The 25,798-nt window shown below is 41.5% G+C and overlaps 1 protein-coding gene and 1 pseudogene across 3 annotated transcripts in view; one reads left to right on the top strand and one right to left on the bottom strand.

Moving 5' to 3' along the window:
* Positions 1-5,252: 5,252 nt before the first annotated feature.
* The window catches only part of EIF2AK2 (eukaryotic translation initiation factor 2 alpha kinase 2), a 61,499-nt gene continuing 40,953 nt past the window's right edge, over positions 5,253-25,798 (top strand). Inside the window, exons 1-9 of one of the 3 annotated variants that reach the window (XM_030799270.1) lie at positions 5,253-5,383; positions 13,283-13,449; positions 14,491-14,625; positions 15,343-15,463; positions 20,614-20,762; positions 22,557-22,683; positions 23,745-23,821; positions 23,966-24,059; positions 25,309-25,343. In XM_030799270.1, coding sequence (XP_030655130.1) covers positions 14,507-14,625; positions 15,343-15,463; positions 20,614-20,762; positions 22,557-22,683; positions 23,745-23,821; positions 23,966-24,059; positions 25,309-25,343 — 722 coding nt within the window. In that variant the 5' untranslated portion in view covers positions 5,253-5,383; positions 13,283-13,449; positions 14,491-14,506. Of the gene's footprint in view, positions 5,384-13,282; positions 13,450-14,490; positions 14,626-15,342; positions 15,464-20,613; positions 20,763-22,556; positions 22,684-23,744; positions 23,822-23,965; positions 24,060-25,308; positions 25,344-25,798 lie in introns of those variants that run through there. The other 2 variants (XM_030799271.1, NM_001280110.1) reach the window with 2 other exon arrangements.
* On the bottom strand, positions 12,944-14,179 carry LOC105738603 (annotated as a pseudogene).

Consider the following 25,798-nt stretch of genomic DNA (forward strand, 5'->3'; position numbering starts at 1 on the left):
ATTTCCCCATGGCCAGGTGTGGTGGCTCATGCCTGTAATCCCAGCACTCTGGGAGGCCAAGGCAGGTGGATCACCTGAGATCAGGAGTTTGAGACCAGCCTGACTAACATGGTGAAATCCTGTCTCTACTAAAAATACAAAAATTAGCCAGGTGTGGTGGTGGGCACCTGTAATCCCAGCTACTCAGGAGGCTGAGCCAAGAGAATCACTTGAGCCCAGGAGGCGGAGTTTGCAGTGGGCTGAGATTGCTGCGCCAGTGCACTTCACACTCCAGCCTGGGTAACACAGTGAGACTCTATCTAAAAAATCTGTCTTTAAAATCTCTTTAAAAGATAATTATCTATCTATTCAAAGCAAAAGTAATAACAATGTATTTTGGGGCTTATATATAGAAGTAAATCTATGAAAACAATGAGACGAAGGATGAGAGAAGAAACAGAAGTTTACTCTTGTACATTTTGGAAAGAAATTTGGTAAAGTCATTTGTGCATATACTTCATAATCCAGCAATTACATTCCTGGGCGTATATCTAAGAGAAACTCTTCCTTATTTGTATAAGGCAACATGAAGGAAAATCTTCATTGCAGCATCGTTTGTAAATAGTGAGAAATTTAAAAACAAAATTAAGAACGGATAAGAAAATTTTGAAATATTAATAGAAATAAATATTCAGTAGTTAAATGAATTAGAGCTATGTATATTAAGTAAATATCTTTTTAAATTTTAATTGTATTTATTATTATTATTTTTGATCACCAGGCTGACCATGGTAAAGTAAATAACTCTTAAAATACATAAGAATTACTTAATAGATATGAGGTTTCTTTCTGGGGTGATGAAATGTTTTGAAACTAGACCGTGGTGATGGTTGCACAATATTGTGAATGTACTAAGTCTCCCTGAATCATATGCTTTAAAAGGGTTAGGCTGGGTGTGGTGGCTCACGCCTGTAATCCCAGCACTTTGGGAGGCTGAGGTGAGCGGATCACCTGAGGTCAGGAGTTCGAGACCAGCCTGCCCAATATGGTGAAACCCTGTCTCTACTAAAAATACGAAAAATTAGCCAGGTGTGGTGGTGGGCACCTGTATTCCCAGCTACTCGGGAGGCTGAGGCAGGAGAATCGCTTGAACTCAGGAAGTGGAGGTTGCAGTGAGCCGAGATCATGCCACCGCACTCCAACCTGGGTGACAAGAGCGAAACTCTGTCTCAAAAAGGAAAAAAAAAGGTTAAAATGGTGAATTTTATGTTATGTGTATTTTACTGCTTTCAGAAAAAAAAGAATATAAAAAGCAAGTTTAAAACATAGAAAGATTTTATTTTTAAAAATGAATGCATACAGAGGTAAAACTCTTTAAGTCATGAATGTGAATAACTTAAATGAGTGATTACCTCTGCTGAGAAGAGGAAGAGGAATAGCATCAGGAAGAGGAACACTGGGGCCTTCATCTGTCTCCCAATATTCATTCAACAAGGATTTGTTAAGCAGCATTTGACATAGTGGATTACGCTTTCCTCCCAGAAAAAAATTTTTTTCACTTGGCTTGTAGGATTCCACATCTCTTGGTTTCCCTATTAGCTGCTGCCTCTCAGTGTCCTTGCTAGTTCCACTCCTCCTCCATGGCCGGTCATTATTCTAGAACAAGGATCAGCAAACATTTTTTGTGAAGGGTCAGATAGTAAATATTTTCAGTTTTACTGGTCATGCAGTTTCTGTCACAATGACTCAACACAATTCATCTTAGTGTCAAAGCAGCCATAGACAATATATAAATGAATGAATGTGGTTGTGCACTAGTAAAGCATTATTTACAAAAACAGGCAGCAGCCCAGTTTTGGCCCAGATCTATTCTAGACGATGAAATAATTAGCGAATAAAACAGTCAAAAATCCCTGTCCATGTGACTTTACATGTCAGAGGAAGGAGACAACAAAGACAACAAATCAATAAGTTGTATTATATAATAGAAGGCTATAAGTGCCATGGACGGGAAATAGAATAGAATGAGGGGGATAGGGAGTGACAACAGGGCGACAGTAATGATTGGAACTTAAATAGTGTAGTCAGGGGGCTTCATGAGCAAGTGACATTTCAACAAGATCTGTGAGTTTTGCAAATATCTGAAGGACGAGGTTCCAGGCAAAAGGAAGAGCAAGTATAAAGGCACTGAGACAGTAGTACACCTGGCATTCTTGAAAAACCACAAGGAGGACAATGGAACTAGAGGAGAATGAAAGAGGGGCAGAGAAACAAGATATGAGGTTAAAGTGGCAACCAGGGTGCAAGAAATACAGTGTCTTGTAAGCCCTTGATGACTCTGGGCTTGACTTTTTCTTTCTTTCTCTTTCTTTCTTCCTTCCTTTCTTTCTCTCTCTCTCTCTCTCTTCCTTCCTTCCTTCCTTCCTTCCTTCCTTCCTTCCTTCCTTCCTTCCTTCCTTCCCTCTCTCTCTCTCTTTCTTTCTTTCTTTCTTTTTTTTTGAGACAGTCTCGCTCTGTTGCCCAGGCTGGAGTGCAGTGGCACGATCTTGGCTCATTGCAAACTCCGACTCCCTGGTTCAAGTGATTCTCCTGCCTCAGCCTCCCAAGTAGCTGGGATTACAGGCACATGCCACCACGTCCAGCTAATTTTTGTATTTTTAGTAGAGACGGGGTTTCACCATGTTGGCCAGGATGGTCTCGATCTCCTGACCTCATGATCCGCCCGCCTCGGCCTCCCAAAGTGCTGGGATTACAAGCGTGAGCCACCGCGCTCAGCCTCAACTTTCAACTTTCTTCATGTCATCTTTAGACTCATTGCCATGTCTATTTCTTGCTTTCTGTTGCTCTTTTGTTGTGTAAAGCATCTCCCCTCCATCAGATCTTGTCCATATCCTCTTGGGGCACATTAGCATCTGATGCTAGTTCTAGGAGTGAAGGCACAGGTAGAGATAGGGTATTTGGAGAATCAGCACCTCCTTGCAGGGTGACTGTTTCATGCTCTTCAATGTAGGCTGTACCAGCCTTATCAGACAATGGTGGGAAGCCTGTGGAGACACAGCAGAATTTAGGAGGGCAGTGGCACTTGGATTCATTCAAATCCACCCAGATTCCCAGGGCTTCATTATTTCACAATCAGTGCCATCAGTGTTCACAGAAGAGACCTGATGAGGCTGCAAATGAAAATTTATGTTGTAATTCTAGGCTGGGCGTGGTGGATCACGCCTGTAATCCCAGCACTTTGGAAGGTCGAGGTAGGGGAATCACTTGAGGTTACGAGTTCCAAACCAGGCTGGCCAATGTGGTGAAACCCCTTCTCTACTAAAAATACAAAAATTAGCTGGATGTGGTGGCACACGCCTGTAACCCCAGCTACTTGGGAGGCTGAGGCAGGGAAATTGCTTGAGCCGGGGAGGCAGAGGTTGTAGTGAGTCAAGATTGTGCCACTGCACTCCAGCCTGGGCGACACAGCGAGACTGTCTCGAAACAATTACATTGTAATTCTGGTACCTGCAGCACCAAGCTTTGCAGCTGAGAGCCCAGACAGTAGGGAATTGGGCTCCTCAGGGAGCCCAATAGGCTCACACTCTGCCCATTCCAAGAGGTTCACCCATATCATATCATTCCCCTAGACCTCATCTCCAACCCTCTGATATCATTCCTTCCAAATCTTTCCCCAGTAGAGAAGGCAGATTTTTACATCACCCCTGAGGCTACCTGAAATAGGGTTTTCTGGTGCAGTCATAAAAGCTTGTGTCCTCTGATCATGCTTAAGCTTGTCATTTTTCATTCTTTAAGCTCTCTTGGGCAGTTCAGGGGCTCAAAAAGTCGGAAAAACTTGTCCTTGCTACTGCCATTGCTGCTGTCACAGCCACCCCACACCCACAAAGCTGACAAATGGACACCCAGCACTGTCAGAGTTTTCTTGTCACCTGGAAATGCCACAAAAAGATGGTTCTGCCTCATGTCTACCTTCTAAACCTCCCGCCAGTGCTTTATATAATGGGGGACTTAAGCTATGCCCAGGACCTGAGCTACAAGGAAAGTGTAGATTTTAGTTGTTGATACCCTCCAATGTGGGGTTGTTGGGGGATGGAGAAGGGAGGCTGGAGTGGATGCCTGCCTAGGCATAATTTTTTTTTTTTTTTTTGAGATGGAGTCCCACTCTGTCACCCAGGCTGGAGTGTAGTGGCACGATCTCAGCTCACTACAATCTCTGCCTCCCAGGTTCAAGCAATTCTCCCTGCCTCAGCCTCTGGAGTAGCTGGGATTACAGGTGCCCACCACCACGCCCAGCTAATTTTTGTGTTTTTTAGTAGAGACGGGGTTTTGCCATGTTGGCCGGGCTGGTCCTGAACTCCTGACCTCAGGTGATCCGCCTGCCTCGGCCTCCCAAATTTCTGGGATTACAGGCATGAGCCACCGCGACGGCCTAGGCATAATATTTAATGTATATTTGAGGTCTGTCTTGGGACCACCTTTTCTCTTATTCCAGCTAAGATATTCAGAGTACAGACTCCTGGTTATAATTCTAACTCCGCCGCTTACTACCTGTGTTAATCTAAATTCTCTGTGCCTCAATACTCATTAGTCACTGTGCCAATGACTCAGGAACTCTGTGTGACTCTGGGAGTGTGTCACAGTCCATCAGGTGAGTAGAATTTCTATAAATCGAGGACCACTGGTGTTGGACTATGGTAGGAAGCTCCCTGGGGTACTGTAGGGAGCAGGTGGCTCTATTTAGCAGCAGGACTGGCCCACAGGTGCTTTTACAGCGGCTGGCAAGTGTCTGCTCATGAATGAATGGAAGGGTGGGAGCGGAGTAAAGGAGATTACGCCCCCAGGCCTCTCACCCCCAGGCTTGTAAAGGTGAGGGGGCAGCGGTGTGGCAAGAGGGGAGGAGTGTTTTGGTGTTTCAAGCCCCGACTTGAACTGAGTCCTGGCTTTGCCACTTACGAGCGGCAGGACCCCTGGGTGAGTTCATTTACTCGGTTTCCTCTATTGTAGAATGGAGCTGCTAAGACCCATCTTCCCAACCCCATCCCAAATGTTTGTGTTGAGAGTAAGTGGAACCCTTGATTCCAGAACCTAGTGCGGCCAGCGCCACCTGCCCCAGGAGCCCCGGGGGCGGGGGATGGGGATGCGGGGTCCTGGCCGCTCAGGGGCTGCACGTGGGTGCCAAGCCTGCCCGCCGGTGCCAAGCCCGCCCGCCGGTGCCGCCCGCCGGTGCCTCTCGCGCGCACTCTAGATCCAGCGCCAATTTACCCCAATCCCGTAGCAGACGAGGGCTTGTGCGAGAGGGGGCCGGGCGGCTGCAGGGAAGGCGGAGTCCAAGGGGAAAACGAAACTGAGAGCCAGCTCTCCGGAAGCCGCGGGTCTCCGGCCGGCGGCGGCGGCGGCAGCGCAGGTGAGCAGGGTAGGGGGCAGCCGAGGGAGCGCGGGGAACGGGGGCCGGGGGGCCACGTGCGAGGGGCTGCAGGCCCAGCCGGGGCGGGACTCGCCGATCCTGCGTCCCCAGCTCAGGACGCGGACGCTGATCCGAAGCCCCTGGCCCCGGCTGGGTCAGCACTGGGAGAGCAGGCCCAGGCCCGCAGCCCGGGTGTGGGGCCCTCCCCAAATCCAGGGAAAGGATCGTGGAGCGGGGTGGGGACTGAAAGCCATTTCCTTCCCGCGAAGAATTTTTATCAGTGCAAGTAACAAATATTTCCCAGGCAGCAGTTGTGGGGCGGGGTCTAGTGGAAGACGAATAGGCCTAGTGGCTTGACACATGGAAAATACGGAGGCCTGAAATACTTATAGACTGGCTGAACAATCTTTGGCTAAAAATCTCTTACATGGAGAGTTGCAGTAGTTTCCCAATTGCCTGGACGCAGTTCCTGTTCCCACTCCGTCTCCTCACCCTCGAACCTCCACCCCCTACCTCTTCTCCACACCTCAGCAACTGGAATGTTCCTTTAAGTAAGAACCAGACTCTCCCCTGCTCAGACCTTCCCCGTAGCTTTCCTGTCTCATCAGAATCCTATAAACATTTATTGAGGCTCACAGGCAAGGCCCCTTGCACCCCCTACTCCGGCCACGCTGGCTTCCTTGCTGTTCCTGGTGCACAGCCAAGCATCCTCCAGCCTCTAGGCCTTTGCACTGCCTGTTTCTTCTTTCTGGAAAGCTTCTTCCCCAGATAACTGCATGGGGAAATCCCTCCCTTATCCTGCACTGCTTCCCGTGCCAGCTTATCAGAGCAGCCTTCCTCAAACAACCTGTCTATACAAGAAACCCCACTCTGCCCTTGCTGTTCCCCCTTCCACTACTTCGGTTTTCAACATAGTAGTTATCACCTGGTGACATTTTCTTTCTTTTCTTTTCTGTTTTTTTTTTTTTGTTTTTTTTTGTTTTTTTTTGTTTTTTTTTTTTGAGACAGATTCTCACTCTGTTGCCAGGCTGGAATGCAGTGGCGCCATCTGGGCTCACTGCAACCTCTGCCTCCCAGGTGCAAGCGATTCTCCTGCCTCAGCCTCCCAAGTAGCTGGGACTACAGGCGCCCGCCACCACAGCCAACTAATTTTTTTATTTTTAGTAGAGACAGGGTTTCACCGTGTTGGCCAGGCTGTAGTCTGCTGGAAGGGAAGTGGAGGCATAGCCAAAATAATTTCTGGGCATTAGTAAGATGGACAAATATTATTTTTTAGTGATTATGATGGAGGTTTCTTCCAGATGAGTGAATAAGATGTAGAATCTGCTCCCCAAAGAGCTCACTAATTAGTTTAAAAAGCAGTCAGGGCTGTGATGAAGGTTGGGCAAGGTGGAGTGGCAAGCCCATACTAGCTGACCCTCCAGCATCAAAGAAGGCTGTGTTGATCCTGATAGATGAGTGGATATTGGTAGGTACAGAGAGAATGCAGATATTGCACTATAAATGCAGAGAAAAGCAGGTGACAAGTCCTGGATGGGGTATCTGGAGATATTTTGGTACTCATTCATTATTGAGCCTGGTCCCTTACCTGTAGTAATTCATGCTCTATTTTGGAAAATAGTTAAATAAGCAATTTTAATAAAGGGGATGAGCACTGTGGAAGAGCCTGTGAAGGAGTGTCTGGGATTTTGAGCTGAAATCTGTAGGAAATAGAAATTGACCAGGCCAAGGCAGCAGAAGGAGTAGAGTCAAGGGCATTTTGGGAGGGAGCAGGTTGGACAGAGGCAGTTGGGAGTTCAGGAGAGAGTCCATGGTGGAGGCGTGCTTTTGAGAACCATCATTGTATCTGTGGAATTTAAAGCCACAAACCTGGAGGTGATCACCAGGGGAGTGAGTCCAAGTAGAAAAGAGCAAGTCTAAGGACCAGGCCCAGTGATGCTAGAATATTTAGAAAAGGGGAAGCTAGAACCATAGAAAAGGTTAGAAAAAAAAAAAAAAATAGAAGAAAGGAAGTTGAAGATGAACCAGGAAAGGAGACAGAAAAGGAGTAGCTTGTCAGAACAGAAGAAAACCAGGCCCAGGTGCCATGGCTCATGCCTGTAATCGCAGCACTTTGGGAGGCCAAAGTGGGCGGATCACTTGAGGTCAGGAGTTCGAGACCAGCCCGGCCAACATGGGGAAACCCCGTCCCTACTAAAAATATAAAAAGTTAGCCAGGCGTGGTGGTGGGCGCCTGTAATCCCAGCTACTCGGAATGCTGAGGCAGGAGAATTGCTTGAACCCGGGAGGCAGAGGTTGCAGTGAGCCGAGATGCCACCATCACACTCCAGCCTGGGCAACAAGAGCGAAACTCTGTCTCAAAAGAAGAAAACTAGGAGAGTGGGTGTCTTAAAAGTCCAAGCTAAGACAGGGAGAGGAGGGAGAAGAGGATGCGCAACCGCATCAAATGCTGGTTGTAGGTCAAGTAGAGAAGGACTAAGAACTGACTACTGGATTTAGTGATAGGGAAGCCATTGGTAACCTCAACAAAAACAATTTCAGTGGCTTGTGGAGACTGCATGATTGAATTGATGTTTTTTTGTTTGTTTGTTTTGTTTTTGTTTTTTTTTTTGAGACCGAGTTTTGCTCTTGTTGCCCAGGCTGGAGTGCAATGGCACAATCTCAGCTCACTGCAACCTCCACCTCCTGGGTTCAAGCGATTCTCCTGCCTCAGCATCCCGAGTAGCTGGGATTACAGGCATGTGCCACCACCCCGGCTAATTTTGTATTTTTAGTAGAGATGGGGATTCTCCATGTTGGTCAGGCTGGTCTTGAAGTCCCGACCTCAGGTGATCCGCCCGCCTTGGCCTCCCAAAGTGCTGGGATTACAGGCGTGAGCCACTGCTCCAGGCCACTGAATTGATGTTTTAAAAAGATCATGATGTGGCTGTATTAAAAAGGAAAACAGATAATAACAAGTGATGGTGAGGATGTAGAGAAATTAGAACCCTCGTGCATTGCTGGTGGAAATGTAACATGAGTGTAACCACTGTGGAAAACAATTCGGTGATTCATCACAAAGTTAAACAGAATTATCATGTGATTCAATTCCACTTATAGGTGTATACCACAAATATTCAGAAGTAGGGACTTAAACAGATATATGTATACCAGTGTTCACAGCAGCATGATTCAAGATGGCCAAAAGGTTGAAATAACCAGTGTCCATTCATAAATGAATGCATAAACAAAATGTGGTATATATACACAACGGAATATTATTCAGCCTTAAAAAGGAAAGAAATTCTGACATATACTACAACATAGATGAACCTTGAAGACATTATGCTAAGTGAAATAACCAGACACAAAAGGACAAATACTGTTTGATTCCACTTATATGAGATACCTAGAACAGGCAAATTTATAGAGACAGAAAAGAGATTAGAAAATATAAAAAATTAACCAGGCATGGCGCCCGCGCCTATGGTCCCAGCTACTTGGGAGGCTGAGGTGGGAGGATCGCTTGAGCCCAGAGTTCAAGGCTGCAGTAAGCTGTGATCACACCACTGCATTCCAGCCTGGGCAACATAGCGAGACCCTGTCTCAAAAAAAAAAAAAAAGAGGTTAGCAGAGACTGAAAGGACTGGGAAATGGGGAGTTACTGTTTAATGGGTACACACTTTCTATTTGGAAAGATTAAGAGTTCTGGATGTGGATGTGGTGGCGGCTAAACAACATTGTGAATGTACTTAAAGGCAGGGAATTAATACATTGAAAAATAATACATTTTATGTTATGTGTATTTTATCACAATTTTAAAACATAAAAAAAAAAATCACAATGGTTGCAGGGTAGAGAAGGAATTGAAGTAGCTGTTGGAACTGGTTCTGAGATTCTCACAGCAATCCAGGAATGAGGTGGTGGTGGCTTGAACTAGGATGGTAAGTAAGTGTAGACATCTTTGAGAAGTAGAAAGATTTTGGTGACAGGACTTAGTTATAGATTAGAAGGCAGGGAGAGGAAATGTCAAAGATGCCTCCCAGATTGATGGCTTTCAGACTTGGATAGATGGTGGAGTCGTTTCCTGTGAAAGGAAACTTCAAACCAGCTTGGGAGAAGATCATAAATGCAGTACAGGATATTTTGAGTTTAAAGTTCGTTCAAGATGTTCAAGTGGAGAATTTGGATAGAGAGATCTGAAACTCAGAGCGGTTCATAAGGAATATGTAAACTTTAGAGGTAATGGCATATAGATGATCATTGAAATCATGGACATGAAAGAAATCACCTTAAGGAGAAAGTATAGAGTGAAGAGAAGAGGACTGTTGGACCATGCCAGCATTCAGAACCTACAAAGATTAAGGTGTGTTAAAAAGAGTGGCCCAGCCAGGCGTGGTGGCCCACACCTGTAATCCCAGCACTTTGGGAGGCTGAGGCTGGTGGATCACTGGAGCTCAGGAGTTGGAGACCAGCCTGGCCAACACAGGGAAACCTCAAAAATACAAAAATTAGCCGGGCGTGGTGGTGGGCACCTGTAGTCCCATAGTCCCAGCTACTTGAGAGGCTGCAGCAGGAAAATTGCTTGAACCTGGGAGGCAGATGTTGCAGTGAGCTGAGATCATGTTACTGCACTCCAGCCTGGGCAACAGAGTGAGGCCCTGTCTCAAAAACAAAAAACAGAAACAGTGGCCCTGGAAGAAAGAAGATCAAAAGAGCTTTCCAAGAAGAATTAAGAGGTTTACAGGATCTGATTTCTGTCTTTATGGATTTACCTATTCTGGGAGTTTCATATAAATGGGAATCATATAATATATGTGAAATTTTATGTCTGGATGTTTCATTTTGCATAATGTTTTTGAGGTTTATCCATTTTTTTTTTTTTTTTTTTTTTTGAGATCTAGTTAGTCTTCGCTCTGTTGCCCAGGCTGGAGTGCAGTGGCGCGATCTCAGCTCACTGCAAGCTCCGCCTCCCGGGTTGACGCCATTCTCCTGCCTCAGCCTCGCGAGTAGCTGGGACTACAGGCGCCCGCCACCACGCCCGGCTAATTTTTTGTATTTTTATTAGAGACGGGGTTTCACCGTGGTCTCGATCTCCTGACCTCGTGATCCGCCCGCCACAGCCTCCCAAAGTGTTGGGATTACAGGCATGAGCCACGGCGCCTGGCCTATCCGTGTTGTAGCATGTATCAGTACTTTATTTCTTTTGTGACTGAATAATATTTCTCTGTGTAGATTATATTTCACATTTTGTTCACCATTTATCCATTGATGGACACTTGGTTTGTTTCTACCTTTTGGCTATTGTTAACAGTGCTGCTATGTACATTCCTGTCTAAGTCTTTGTTTGAAAACTTGTTTTCCAATTCTTTGAAATACCTAGGAATGGAATTGCTAGGTTTTATGATAATTCAAAGTTTACCTTCTAGAGGAACCCCAGCAACCGTATTGTTTTACATTCCTATCAGCAATGTTTGAGGGGTCCAGTTTCTCCATGCCCTCACCAACACTGATTTTTTATTATTATTTCCTGATTATTATTATTATTGCCATACTAGTGGGTGTGAAATCGTATTTAGTTGTGGTTTTGAATTGCGTTTCTTTAATGACTCGTGATGTTGAGTATCTTTTCATGTGCTTATTGGCCATTTATATATTTTCTTTGGAGAGATGTCTGTTCAAGCCCCTTTGCCTATTTTTTTAATTGGGTGGTTTGTCTTTTTGTTGTTGAGCTGTAAGAATTCTTTATATATCTGGTTACTAAACTCTCATCAGATATATGATTTATAAATATTCTATTCTGTAGATTGTCATTTTATTTTCTTCATAGTGTCCTTTGATACACAAAAGTTTTTAATTTTGATGAAGCCCAATTTAGCTCTGTTTTTTTTTTGTTGTTGCTTGTGCTCTTGCTGTCACATCTAAGATTTTATCACCAAATCCAAAGTCATGAAGATCTACCCCATATTTTCTTCTAAGAGTTATAGTTTTGGCTTGTACATTTATATTTTATATCCTCTAAATTTTGTTTATAATTTAAATCATTGCTATAGACTTGGTCCAGTGACACCTATAAACAGAGGTCTTAATTTACTCAGTGGTTAAATTGTCCTAAAATTGATTTCTGCAAAATTCAGAGAGGAGATTTTTGGGATTTCATAGAGAAATCTATGTCCATACAGTTAAATCCTTCGTGATTTCATACACTTCACTTTTTTTAAAGTATTAAAACTTTTTTATTTGAAGAATAAGTGGGGAGAAGAGAAATATATTTTAGCACTTAGATATGTAGATTATTTCCAAAATAGTTTAGCACTCAACTAGTCAGTTCTGTGTTAATCAGTTTTCCCTGAAGCACGCATTGTTCCCAGCGGTGCTCATTTTGCATGGTACTGTGGGACCATAAAAATGGCCATGCAAAGCAATGGGGAAAATGATGATTGTTCCATGACCTTTAAAATTCTGCTAAAATATTAAAAACTCTTAAGGTCAGTTATAAATGTAGAAAAAATGCAAAAAAGTTTAAAAATATTTAGTATACTGTAATTTAAAACATTAGAAATAGAATTAAAGTGTTTTATTTCATTGTGAAAACTAAGTAGTTTGAATAGGGATTGCCTTTTTTTCTGCCAAGTAACTTATGATACTGATTAAGCATCTTTTCTATTCATAGCAAACTGTCATACTCCTTTTAAGTTTGGGTCAGCTTCCAGCCTTTTATTGCTTGTGCTTTCGATGTTGTGAAGTATTTCTGTATTCACATTAAATATTCTTTAGTGTGAAGTTTTTGTTTTTTTTTTTTTTTTACCGTCACTTCCTCTGGGACATATTTATCTTTATTGCAATCACTTTTCTTATTTGTGTTGGTAAGTTTGCCTTCACTAAGATCCTATGAATGCACAGCAGCAAGAACAACATTCCCATGATCAGTGACTTCTTCTACAAATGCATTTATGTTTGATTCAAATTTCACTTCCAGTTTATCATTTTTCATTGCTTTGCTGGACTTTCATCTTTGTTGGCCAGTTCTTTCGATTGTTCACTTCTATAAAATGTCAAGTGGAGGACAAAGAGCGTAACTACGTGCTCTGCTGTGAGTGAACTGAATAACAGATGCACAGGCACCAACCACTGGAAGAATTTGAAAGAAGTAACACGACTGGTCACTGATCATGAAGCATATCTGTTATTTACATCGTGATTTGTAGACTGAAGAACTAGCAGAGAAGTTTGTACTTCCTGTAATTACTCAGAGTTATACTGTGCTAACTAAAATTTTAACCTAGGTTTAAACAACACCAGTTTCCTTACCAGTTTCCTTTCCTTCCTGGTAAGGAAACTGGTATTTAAACTAAATCTAGGTCACTGAAATTTGTGCCCATGGGAACCGTGCAAATTGAGGACCTGCCTACACCCTACATGTTTATGTTGGTCCAGACAGGCTTAATGCTGACTAGTGAGGAATAGGCTATCTGAATTTATATCAAATAGTGAATCTTAAAGCACCCAAGATGAAAAATTCGTGCACATTGAGGTGGTTTTAAAATCTTTGTCATTTGACAATCAAGCTTAAAATGTATCTTAGAGTAACAGAATTTTAGAAATAAAGACCTTTAAAGGTCCCATAGTTTGATACCACAGATTTTCCACATGTTTATAATGAATTATTTCTCCTCTTTCAATTTCAGTTTGCTCATAAAGCCACTTGCGGTCACAGTGGCATTCAGCTCCACACTTGGTAGAACCACAGGCAGGGCAAGCATAGAAACATCCTAAGCAATCTTCATGGAGGCATCGAGGTCCATCCCACTAAAAATCAGGAGACCCCGGCTATCATAGACCTTAGTCTTTGCTGGTATCACTTGTCTGTCTGAACCAGCGGTTGCATTTTTTTAAGCCTTCTTTTTTCTCTTTTACCAGTTTCTGGAGCAAATTCAGTTTGCCTTCCTGGATTTGTAAATTGTAATGACCTCAAAACTTTAGCAGTTCTTCCATCTGACTCAGGTTTCCTTCTCTGGCGGTCTTCAGAATCAACATCCACACTTCCGTGATTATCTGTGTGCATTTTGGACAAAGCTTCCAACCAGGTACAAGCTGTCTTCTGAATTTTGCACTCAGAAAAGTGGCATCATCTAAGTCAATTACATGCAAATTTTTGGGGGCTAGTTTTTTGTATATGTTAAATGGGTCACAACACGACTTCTGTAAATCCTCAAATCTGTCAATATAAATTTTTACGTGGTGAAAGCAAATTGTGTTGTTCCTAGAAAGTGTCATTCCAGTTCTAAGTTGAAGCAAAAGCATATCATTTGATGACAATTCTTGTAAAGTCTTAAAATTTGTGTGACAAGTATAGTAGGTTTTATGGCACTCATTTGTAGTATGAAGCTGGACTCCAACTATCGATCCATCATTCTTGATTCTAGCGTATTTTCCTTGTTTTATTTTGTCTAGAGATCTAGGTCATGGGCTGATCACCCTTAGCTTGAGCTCTCCTCCACCTGGCTTCGGGCAGGATCCGCGTCCACACAGGCAGGCACACTCGCCTGCCTGTTCATTTCCCAGCCTGTCCCCATGCTAGCACTCCACTTCACTTATTATATAAATATACTCTAAACCTTTTTCTTCTCAACATAAAACATTCTATAATCCTGCAGCCTTTTTACTTTTTTAAGCAGGTAGGCAAACATGTAGTTGATACTCAGTGGAAGCACAGAGCAGAGTTAAAGAGAAGGGCCGCCTTTCACTGACCAGTTGAGTTTTTTTCTTTCCTTTATTTTTTAAAACAATTTCGAAATTGATATGGGGTTTCGCCATGTTGCCCAGGCTGGTCTCGAACTCCTGAGCTCAGGTGATCCACCCGCCTTGGCTGGGATTATAGGCGTGAGCCACCACACCTGGCCAAGTTGAGTTTTTAAAGTAGAAAATTTTGGAGAAATTAACTTTATTGTGCAGTGAATGAGAAAGTAAGAACGGTTTCGAAAGAAAGTCTCTGCATTTATGTGGGACTGAGATGAGTCCTATAAAGGGGAGTCTCCCCAACCCCTCTGTCTCCTAAACTGCATTGGGAAACTCAGATTAAATATGTTCTGTGAGCATCACGCATTCAAATGTCTCTTCCATTATAGGATACGGGAAGAAGAAATGGCTGGTGATCTTTCAGCAGGTTTCTTCATGGAGGAACTTAATACATACCGTCAGAAGCAGGGAGTAGTACTTAGATATCAAGAACTGCCTAATTCAGGACCTCCACATGATAGGAGGTAAGTTGCTATAAAAAATGATATGGCAGCCATAAAAAATGATGAGTTCATGTCCTTTGTAGGGACATGGATGAAACTGGAAACCATCATTCTCAGCAAACTATCCCAAGGACAAAATACCAAACACTGCATGTTCTCACTCATAGGTGGGAATTGAACAATGAGAACACATGGACACAGGAAGGGGAACATCACACAGCGGGGACTGTTGTAGGGTGGGGAGAGCGGGGAGGGATAGCATTAGGAGATATACCTAATGTTAAATGATGAGTTAATGGGTGCATCACACCAACATGGCACATGTATACATATGTAACAAACCTGCACGTTGTGCACATGTACCCTAAAACTTAAAGTATAATAATAATAAAATTTAAAAAAAAAGAAAAAAATGATATGACCTTATAAATGTAAGCTGGGGGAATGGCAACTCTGGCACAACTTTGAGGTCAACACTTGTTTTGTGAGAGTGCTCTTGGCATAAAGTGGTAACCACTGTGGAGCCACAGATGACTCCAGAGAGAAAAGAGGGTAGAAACCTTTCCATGCTTCAACCAGACATGCTGTTTTACTGTTTGAGGTGACTGCTTAAATTCTATATTGAATGTAGGTTCAAACCCTCAAAGGTAGTCATAGGAGGTAGTGATGACTAGAGCACTTGTTTTTAGATAGTGCATGAGTTGTATAATATTTTATGAATATTCTCTTTGTAATCAGGTTTACATTTCGAGTTATAATAGATGAAAGAGAATTTCCAGAAGCTGAAGGTAGATCAAAGAAGGAAGCAAAAAATGCTGCAGCCAAATTAGCTGTTGAGATACTTAATAAGGAAAAGAAGGTGAGTGATTGCCATTTTTTCCTAGTAAATGGGAACTTGCAAATACATTTTCTATTTCTCTCTGTGAGAAAATACTTTCATACAGAGTAAAGCCATTCACACGTTCCCTTACATTCAAGAGTTTGGTTCAGTCATTCACCCCATCTTCATTTCTATGAAACCCTGAGTGAGAGCCACACCTAGGATACTGTGGGCAAAGCTGGATAATAGTTATTTAGAGTGTCAGCAGCAGTTAAATACTCTAAAGTCGAACAAATATGGAAAGGTGAGAAGTGTTCAGTGGGAAATGAGCTGACAGGTTCTGGGAGAAGTCCCTTCCACCTAATTGAGGAAGCACAGTAAAAAAGGAAAAAGAGATGAAAGTGATTGTAGGGAGAATAATGTACAGTGGTCACCCACTGTCTGTGGGGAATTGGTACCAGGACTCCCTGTGGATGCCAAAATTCACTGATGCTCAAGTCCTTTATATAAAATGGCGTAGTATTTGCATATAACCTATTTACATCTTCCCATATACAGTTATACATTGCTTAACAAGGAGAATACATTGTGAGAAATGCACCTTTGGGCAATTTCCTCACTGGGCAAACATCATAGAGGTACTTACACAATCCTAAATGGTATAACCAGTACACACCTAGGCTGTGTAGTATAGCCTGTTGCTCCTAGACTACAAACCTCTACAGCATGTTATTGTACTGAATACTGTAGCCAATTGTAACACAATGGTTAGTATTCATGTGTCTAAACATATCTAAACATAGAAAAAGTACAGTAAAAATACAGTATAAAAGACAAAAGGCCAGGCACGGTGGCTCACCCCTGTAATCCTAGCACTTTGGGAGGCTGAGGCAGGTGGATCACCTGAGGTCAGGAGTTGAAAACCAGCCTGGCCAACATGGTGAAACCCTGTCTCTACTAAAAATACAAAAATTTAGCTAGGCGTGGTGGCAGACACCTGTAATCCCAGCTACTTGGGAGGCTGAGGCAGGAGAATTGCTTGAACCCAGGAGATGGAGGTTGCAGTGAGCCGAGGTCATGCCACTGCACTCCAGCCTAGGGACGCTGTCTCAAAAAAAAAAGAAAAAGAAAAAAAAGACAAGAAAAAGTACACCCATATAGGGCACATACCATGCATAAATAGAGCTTGCAGGACTGGAAGTTGCCCTGAGTGAGTCAGCGAGTGGGTGGTGAGTGAATGTGAAGGCCTAGGGCATTATTTTGTACCACTGTAGACTTTATAAACACTGTATACATAAGCTACATTCGTTTTATTTAAAATTTTTTTCTTCAATAATAAATTAACCTTAGCTTACTATAACTCTTTTACTTTATAAACTTATTTTTAACATTTTCACTCTTTCCTATAACACTTAGCTTAAAACACAAACGCGGCCAGGTGTGGTGGCTCATGCCTGTAATCCAACCACTTTGGGAGGCCAAGGCAGGCAGATCACCTGAGGTCAGGAGTTTGAGACCAGCCTGGCCAACACAGTGAAACCCTGTCTCCACTAAAAATACAAAAATTAGCCGGGCGTGGTGGTGGGCGCCTGTAATCCTGGCTACTTGGGAGGCTGAGGCAGGAGAATTGCTTGAACTCAGGAGGTGGAGGTTGCAGTGAGCCAAGATCGTGCCACTACATTCCAGCCTGGGCAACAAGGCGAGACTCCGTCTCAAAAAAAAAAAATAAAATAAAATAAAATAAAAAAACCCCCACAAAACCACAAACACATAGTATGGCTGTACAAAAATATTTTGTTTCTTTACATGTTTATTCTATAAGCTTTTTTCTATTTTTAAAATTTTAAACTTCTTTTTTTTTTTTTAACTTTTAAACTTTGTTGTAAAAAATTAAATCATAGTTGGGCACAGTGGTTCATGCCGGGGATGTCGAGGAGCCATGATTGTGCCACTGTACTCCAGCCTGGGTGACAGAGTGAGACCCTGTCTCAAAACAAAGCAAAACAAAAAAAAGGCTGGGCATGGTGGTTCATGCCTGTAATCCCAGCACTTTTGTAGGTCAAGGTAGGTGGATCACTTGAATTTGGGAGTTTGAGATTAGCCTAGGCAACGTGGTGAAACCCTGTCTGTACTAAAAATACAAAACATTAGCTGGGCTTGGTGGCATGTGCCTGTAGTTCCAGCTACTCAGGAGGCTGAGGCAGGAGGATCACATGCCTGAGAGGTCAGGGCTGCAGTGAGCTGTGATCTTCTGACTGCACTCCAGCCTGGGCAACAGAGCAAGACCCTGTCTCACAAAAAAAAAAAGAAAAAAAAATTACAACACAAACACACACGTCAGCCTAGGCCTACACAGCGTCGGGATCATCTACATCACCATCTTCCACCTCCACATTTTGTCCCTCTGGAAAGTGTTCAGGAGCAACAACATACATGGAGGTGTCATCTCCTATTGTAGCAATTCCTTCTTTTGGATTACCTACCGAAGGACCTGCCTGAGGCTGTTTTACAGTTTACTTTTTTTTAAGTAGAAGGAGTACCTTCTAAAATAATGATAAAAAAGTATAGTAAATATATAAACCAGTAACAGTTACTTATCATTATCCAGTATTAGGTACTGTACATAATTGTATGTGCTAGACTTTTTTATAAGACTGTAGAACAGTAGATTTGTTTACAGCAGTGTCACCACAAAGATGTGAGTAATGCATTGTGCTGTAAACCGGGAGTTGGAGATTAGCCTGGGCGATATGGTGAAACGCTGTCTGTACTAAAAATACAAAAAATTAGCCATTACAGTGGCTATGACCTCACTAGATGACAGTAATTCTTTAGCTCCATTATAATCTTATGGGACCACCGTCATATATGCATTCCATTGTTGACCAAAATGTCATTATGCAGTACATGATTATCCTTTAGATCATCTCTAGATTACTTATAATATCTCTAATACAATGTAAATGCTATGTAAATAGTTTTTGTTGTTGTTTTTTGAGACAGGGTCGTACTCTGTCACCCAGGCTGGAGTGCAGTGGCATGATCAAGGCTCACTGCAGCCTCAGTCTCCCCAGGCTCAGGTGATCCTCCCACCTCAGCATCCCGACTGGCTGGGACTATAGGCATGAGCCACCACACCTGGCCAATTTTTGTATTTTTTGTAGAGATGGAGTCTCACTATGTTGCCCAGGCTGGTCTTGAACTCCTGGGCTCAAGCAATCTGCCCACCTCAGCCTCCCAAAGTGCTAGGATTGCAGGCATGAGCCACCACACCCAGCTATAAGTAGTTGTTATGCTGTATTGTTTAGGGAATAGTGACAAGAAAAAAAATCTGAATATATTTAGTATAGATGCAACCATCATTTTTTTCCAAATATTTTTGATCCGTGATTGGTTGAATCCAGGGATTTGAAACCCGTTGATATAGACAGCCAAGTGTTTACAGAGAGCAGATAATGGAGAACCAATATACATGTGACTGGTATCCTTGAAAATAAGAACAGAGTAAATAGTACAGAAGAAAATGATCTGAAGAGATTTCAGCAGAAAATGTTTATGAAATAAAGAGAGACTTGACTGCAGATTAAAATAACTTAATAGGTACAGGAAAATTTAGAACCACCCAGACCAACATTGATTCTTTTTTTTTTTTTTTTTTTGAGACAGAGTCTTGCTCTGTTGTCCAGACTGGAGCGCAGTGGCACAATCTCGGCTCACTGCAACCTCCACCTCCCGTGTTCAAGCAATTCTCTGCCTCACCCTCCTGAGTAGCTGAGATTACAGGCACCCACCACCATGGCCAGCTAATTTTTTGGTATTTTTAGTAGAGACAGGGTTTCACTGTGTTAGCCAGGCTGGTGTTTAACTCCTGACCTCATGATCCACCCGCCTCGGTCTCCCAAAGTGCTGGGATTACAGGCGTGAGCCACTGCACCTGGCCCCAACATTGATTCTTATGAAGGTACTGTGCTCCAGAGATGAAGAAAGAATTTTATAAGCATCTAGAGAGAAGAAGAAAACTATGTAAAATGTAAAAATTTTTAAAGTTTCATGCTGTGCACAGCAACATTATAAACCAGGAGATAGTGTAGCAATGCTTATAAAATGAGACATGAAGTCACTTACATTTAAGACAACAGAGGGCCATTCTCAGATTTGGAAAATTTTGGGAAAATTTAGGTTTCAAGATTCTTTCTTGAAAAATCTACTTAAAGATACCCTTCTAACCAATTTTTTTTTAAATCAAGCAAAATTACAAATTATAATTATTAATGAGGTAGAAAATTGAGTCAAGAAGTGAGAAAAAAAAAAAGAACGTTTTACCCCCAAAAAGCAGAAGAAAGAAAATAACAATGGTTGAAATTACTATAAAAGAAATAAAAAATAAAAAAAAAATAAAGACCAGTAAAACCAAAAGCTAGTTTTTTGACAAGATTAATAAAATAGCAAAACTCAGCCGGGTGTGATGGCTCACACCTCTAATCCTAGCATTTTGGAAGGCTAAGGTGGGCAGATAACTTGAGCTTAGGAGTTCGAGAACAGCCTGGGCAATATGGCCAAACCCTGTCTCTACAAAAAATACAAAAAAATTACCCGGGCGTGGTGGTGTGTGCCTGTAGTTCCAGGTACTTGTGAGGCTGAGACAGGAAGATGGTTTGAACCCAGGAGGTCAAGGCTGCAGGGAGCTGAGGTTGCACCACTGCACTCTAGCCTAGGTGACAAAGTGACACCCTGTCTCAAAAAAATTAAAAAAATAAAATACCAAAACTTTGGACAAGATTTTTGTCGGACTAAGAAAAAAAGGTAGAGATAACAATAGTAGAAATGATGCTATTATATTCATCTTTTTCATTAAGTTGTGATCCGGTGTACAGCTTTACTGTAATATCTCTTGCCTTGTTTTTTGAGATTAGAAAGGCTATAACAAGCTAGAAAGTGTTATAATACTTTTCAAGGACGAACAAGAAAAAGTGACTTCTTTCCTATTGTTAAAATCTATCTTTGTAGATTTTTTTCTGGTAGAGGGAGATAGATAGTCACACTTTCGCTCAAGGTAATATAATAGGAAAATATATAACATCCAAGTTGTCTTTCAAATTGCTCATTTAGTAATTTTATTAGAAGAATGATTTTTAAAAGGTTAAATCTTTGTTGTCATTTATATTAAACAGGAATTTTTTTCTTTGTAGGGAGTTAGTCCTTTAGTATTGACAACAACCAGTTCTTCAGAAGGGTTATCCATTGGGAATTACATGGGCCTTATCAATAGATTTGCCCAGAAGAAAAGACTAACTGTAAATTATGAACAGTGTGTATCGGGGGTGCATGGGCCAAAAGGGTAAGACATAATTTGGCTTTTCTTTCTGTTTCATTGTATCTAAGCAATAAAGTTGGTTTATTTTCATGTCTAATTTTCCAGAAATATGTGTCCTTTTAAGCATTCTATATGCAAGGTTTTACATGATTGATAAGTAATTGGATTTATAATTTGTAATTAAAATGCTTGATTGCTGAAGCCATGGAACCCATTTACCATAACTGATCAAATTAGGGTAATCCTTTATTTCGGAGAAGTAGCTGGATGGTTTAGTCTGTGGAACACCCAAGAGAGTACAGGGTGCCACTGCTCAAAGAATGCAGAAATCTTTTCATCATTGAGGACATGATGGTGGTAACTGTCTGAAAACCTCTCTGCCACATGTATAGAATCACTCTTCACCCTTGTCAGATCAGGGAGCTCTTTGTCCAGGTATTTGTCCTTCAAATTTGATTAAATGAACAAATACCATATATCAGAAGGAATGAGTTTTAGCCCTAGACTATGAGGAGACCGGGATTTGAGGGATCTGATGAGACAGATGGATGAACTAGAGTTTCAGAGTTACTGAGAACATCACCAGTGAGCTAAGATGTGTGGAAATGAGGATAAAGAATGGATTGGAACTGAAAAAAGCAGAAATCAAATGAGTATCAGGTGATTGTTTTTCAACTACAACCAACCAGTTAAAGAGAAAGAAGAAAAAAAAAATATCTACATGGCAAATAGTTCAAATCATCACTTTAGGATACAGTTCTATGAATTGACTCAGCTATTTACAGTCATGGCTTTTGAGCCAAAACCAGGAAGAGAAAAATGATAGTATTCATTGGAATGAAATAGTCAAAAGTGAATCTGTGAGTCAATCTCAATAATTAAGAGATGATTTTATTTTCTGTAGCTCACTTTTTTGGTTTCTTTAAATTATGCTAACATTAGAAAGAAAGAAGAAATCTATTTGCGGGGGTGGGGGCAGTGTCTGAAAAAAATAGGAGCTACAGAAATGATCCAGTCACTCAACCCAGCTATTTCATTCAGGGTCTAGCAGGGAAGACTCACCCTGTTTGGATGTGTTTCTCTCAATGGCTTCCAACAGAAACATAAAGGAAAAGGAGTTCAAATACTGGAATCATTTTGCAGTAATAGATAGTAACTCTGTGATATAAATTGCCATGTCCATTGTTTTATCCCTTAAAAATAGTTCTTACATAATTGTCCAAGTATCCTTGCCTAACCACAAATGTCCTTACATCTAATAGGAGGAGAGTGTGAACTTTAGTATAGGGAATCTGCACTGTGGGGATTTTCTCAAATTTTTGTGCACATGAGCAGATGGCAGACAATGTTGAAGTTAGAGCAGAATCCATGCTTTGCTCTTCCCCTGCACTGTAACCTCATAGCTTCTCCTATGGAAGCCTACTTTCTCTGCTGGCTTTTTCCTTCCCATTTGAGCACCTCTGAAAAAATTCACTGGATCTCTTTCTTTCTTTTCTACCTCCATATCTTTTGACCTTTGGGGAATTAAAAAAAAAAAAATCACCACTTAGTGCCTTTGTGCCAGATCTTTCAGCAAAGCAACAAAAAATTAGAAATTGCCTGGAAAATGCAAGCTCAGATGTCAGCTGATCCTGGGTATTCAGAGAAATTGGTCAGGCATGTTACTGAGGGTTTAAATTATGCAAGATATGAACTATAAATCTATCTAATAAATTGGTGTTATCTTAAGATCTCTGTTAATATGTTATTTTTTTGAATATAAGTTGGATTTGCTATATTTTTCATGTTTGGATAAGTACCTTCTATGATTTCTCCTAGATTTCATTATAAATGCAAAATGGGACAGAAAGAATATAGTATTGGTACAGGTTCTACTAAACAGGAAGCAAAACAATTGGCCGCTAAACTTGCATATGTTCAGATATTATCAGAAGACACCTCAGTGGTATGTATTGCCTTTGGATTAAATTTTTATGTTTTAAAATTCCCTCTGAAGTTGACTCGAGGTTAGACTATGTTTACATTATGCCAAGACAGCCAGTGATTTAGCAAAGTTATTCCTCCATTCTGTGTCGTACTGATGAGCCATGCACCATGGGGCCATGAGGCCTCAGAGGGATAAAATTTCTGGTGGCAACTCAGGGTGGTTTTTAAACTCCAGACCAGGCTGGGTGTGGTGGCTCACACCTGTAATCCCAGCACTTTGGGAGGCCAAGGCAGGTGGATCTCCTGAGCTCAGGAGTTTTTTTTTTTTTTTTTTTTTTTGAGATGGAGTCTTGCTCTGTTGCCCAGGCTAGAGTGCAGTGGCACGATCTCAACTCACTACAACCTCTGCCTCCCATGTTCAGGCAATTCTCCTGCCTCAGCCTCCTGAGTAGCTGGGACTACAAGCGCCTACTACCGTGCCCGGCTAATTTTTTATTTTTAGTAGAGACGGGGTTTCGGACGGGGTTTCACTATGTTGGCCAGGCTGGTCTCAAACTCCTGACCTTGTGATCCACCCGCCTCAGCCTCCTAAAGTGTTGGGATTACAGGCTTGAGCCACCGTGCCTGGCCAAGCTCAGGAGTCTGAGACCGCCTGGCCTCGGCAACACAGCAAAACCATGTCGTTACAAAAAAAAAAAAAAATTAGACGGGTGTGGTGGCATGTACCTGTAGTCCTAGCTACTCAGGAGGCTGAGGCGGGAGGATTGCCTGAGCCTGGGAGGTGGAGGTTGCAGTGAGCCAAGATCGTGCCACTGCACTTCAACCTAGACAACAGAGCCAGATCCTGTCTCAAAAGAAACAAACAAACAAAATATCTGCCCTGTGATCCAGAAAAGTAAAATAAAAAATAAAATAAAATCCAGACCAAACATCCAAAAAAATGTTATTAATCTTGTAATTGTTTTTGGTTGTGGATTTGGTAAATGTGTTGAAATAAATGTGATAGTACACAGAAACTGAGCCTCTGTAGAGAAATAATTAGTTGCATTTAAGCCTACTAAGGGATCCTTTTTCTTTCAGAAATCTGACTCCATGTCCTCTGGTTCTTTTGCTGCTACTTGTGACTCCCAAAGCAGCTCTTTAGTGACCAGCACACTGTAAGTGTAGACAAACAATTGAGATATTTAACATATTTGTATTTCTGTCTGAAAGACAGATTTTTATGTTTAGGAGAATTTAGGGAAAGAAATAAGTGATAAAAACAGAATTAATAAACTAATAGTTACACCCTTTTCTTCTAGTGCTTCTGCATCATCATCTGAAGGTGACTTCTCAGCAGATACATCAGAGATAAATTCTAACAGTGACAGTTTAAACAATTCTTCGTTGCTTATGGTATCGTATTAGTCTCAAAGCTTCCTACTTAATCTTATTTTTCTGTGCGTTTCCTCATTTAAAAATAACTTCCAGTATTCCACCATAATTTTTATATTTTTTATCTTATGCACTCTTACTAAATGATAATATTCAGTAGACTTTTTTTTTTTTTTTTTTTTTTGAGATGGAGTCTCCCTCTGTCACCCAGGCTGGAGTGCAGTGGCGAGGTCTTGGTTAATTGCCACCTCCGCCTCCTGGTTCAAGCGATTTTCCTGCCTTAGCCTCCCGAGTAGCTGGGATTACATGTGTGTGCACCACACCCAGCTAATTTTTGTACTTTTAGTAGAGATGGGGTTTCACCATGTTGGTCAGGCTGGTCTCGAACTCCTGACCTCGTGTTCTGCCCACCTCGGCCTCCCCAAGTGCTGGGATTACAGGCATGAGCCACCGTGCCCAGCTCAGCAGCTTTTTGACTCTTTTTAAAATTAAGTTCCATTCCTCACCCTTCCACACGTCACTTCTGTCTTTCCTCACTCACCCTTATATTTTAATACATTCCTATGATTTTGCTTTTCTCTCCTACCAATGGGATAATATTTAAAGATTCACTAATATAGTTTGTTTATGTTTTTAAAAATTAGAATTAAACTTAACATTAAAAGTAAACTTGAAATCAGATAATTTTTTAGGCTGGTGCAGTGGCACATGCCTGTACTCTGCAGCACTTGAGAGGCCAAGGTAGGAGGATCGCTTTAGCCCAGGAGTTTGAGACCAGCCTAGGCAATGTAGTGAGACCCCCATCTCAAAAACAAACAAATAAACAAACAAAAACCAGATAATCTTTTTGTGCACATAAGCAGGCAGTGTTGAACTTAGAGCAAAATCCATGTTTTTGGTGATGTGTTACAAGAGTATTCTGTTATAAAGAACTACAAATCAATAAGAAAACGGCAAGCAGCTCAGTAGCAAAATGTACAAAGTGTATAAACATATTCAGAGAAGAGATACCCAAATGTGCAACAAATATTAAAAGCTGCTTTACTAGGAATCAGGAAAGTGTAAATCAAAATAATCAGATACTATTTTAAACTCATTAGATTGGCAAAAAGTTAAGTCTTACAATACTAAGTGTTTATACAGGGCTTGATGAGAATACAAACATTGATGGACTAAGAAATTGGTCAGAGAGCCATCTAGAAATACAGGAGGAAGGAAAACAAGAGAAAGGAAGATGACTGAAACTATTTCTTATTTTCTTTTGTTATAGAATGGTCTCAGAAATAATCAAAGGAAGGCAAAAAGGTGAGTATCATTATGCATTGAACATATTTTGATCTGAAGTTTTATTTCAGACTCATTTATTGTTTTTAATACTTGTAGAGTATTGTATATCCTTATTTGAGCAGAGTTTCAGAAGCAGAAAGCTTGAAATCTATAAACAAATAATTTTAGGTGTGTCGAGAAATCTTTGAATATATGCACATGCTACACTGTAAACATAAAGCCCTATGGATGTATCACTAGAGTAATTAGGTTAAGGGCATTATTTTGTACAAGACTGGCAAGGAATTGTGCTGTTTTCACTGTAGAAGTGTTTTCAAGGGAAGTGTATTATTTTACAGACAAGTAAGATTAAAATAGCATAAAAACTTGGATTAAAAAAGGTCAAATGCTATGTCAATTAACTGAAGAGAAAGGCAAAGATGTAAATATAGTCAGAAATGGGAGTAAGATGGCAGTAGGAGCCGTTATGAGCC

The sequence above is a fragment of the Nomascus leucogenys genome, chromosome 19 (genome assembly GCF_006542625.1).
Source record: "Nomascus leucogenys isolate Asia chromosome 19, Asia_NLE_v1, whole genome shotgun sequence".
NCBI classification, from domain to species: Eukaryota; Metazoa; Chordata; class Mammalia; order Primates; family Hylobatidae; genus Nomascus; species Nomascus leucogenys.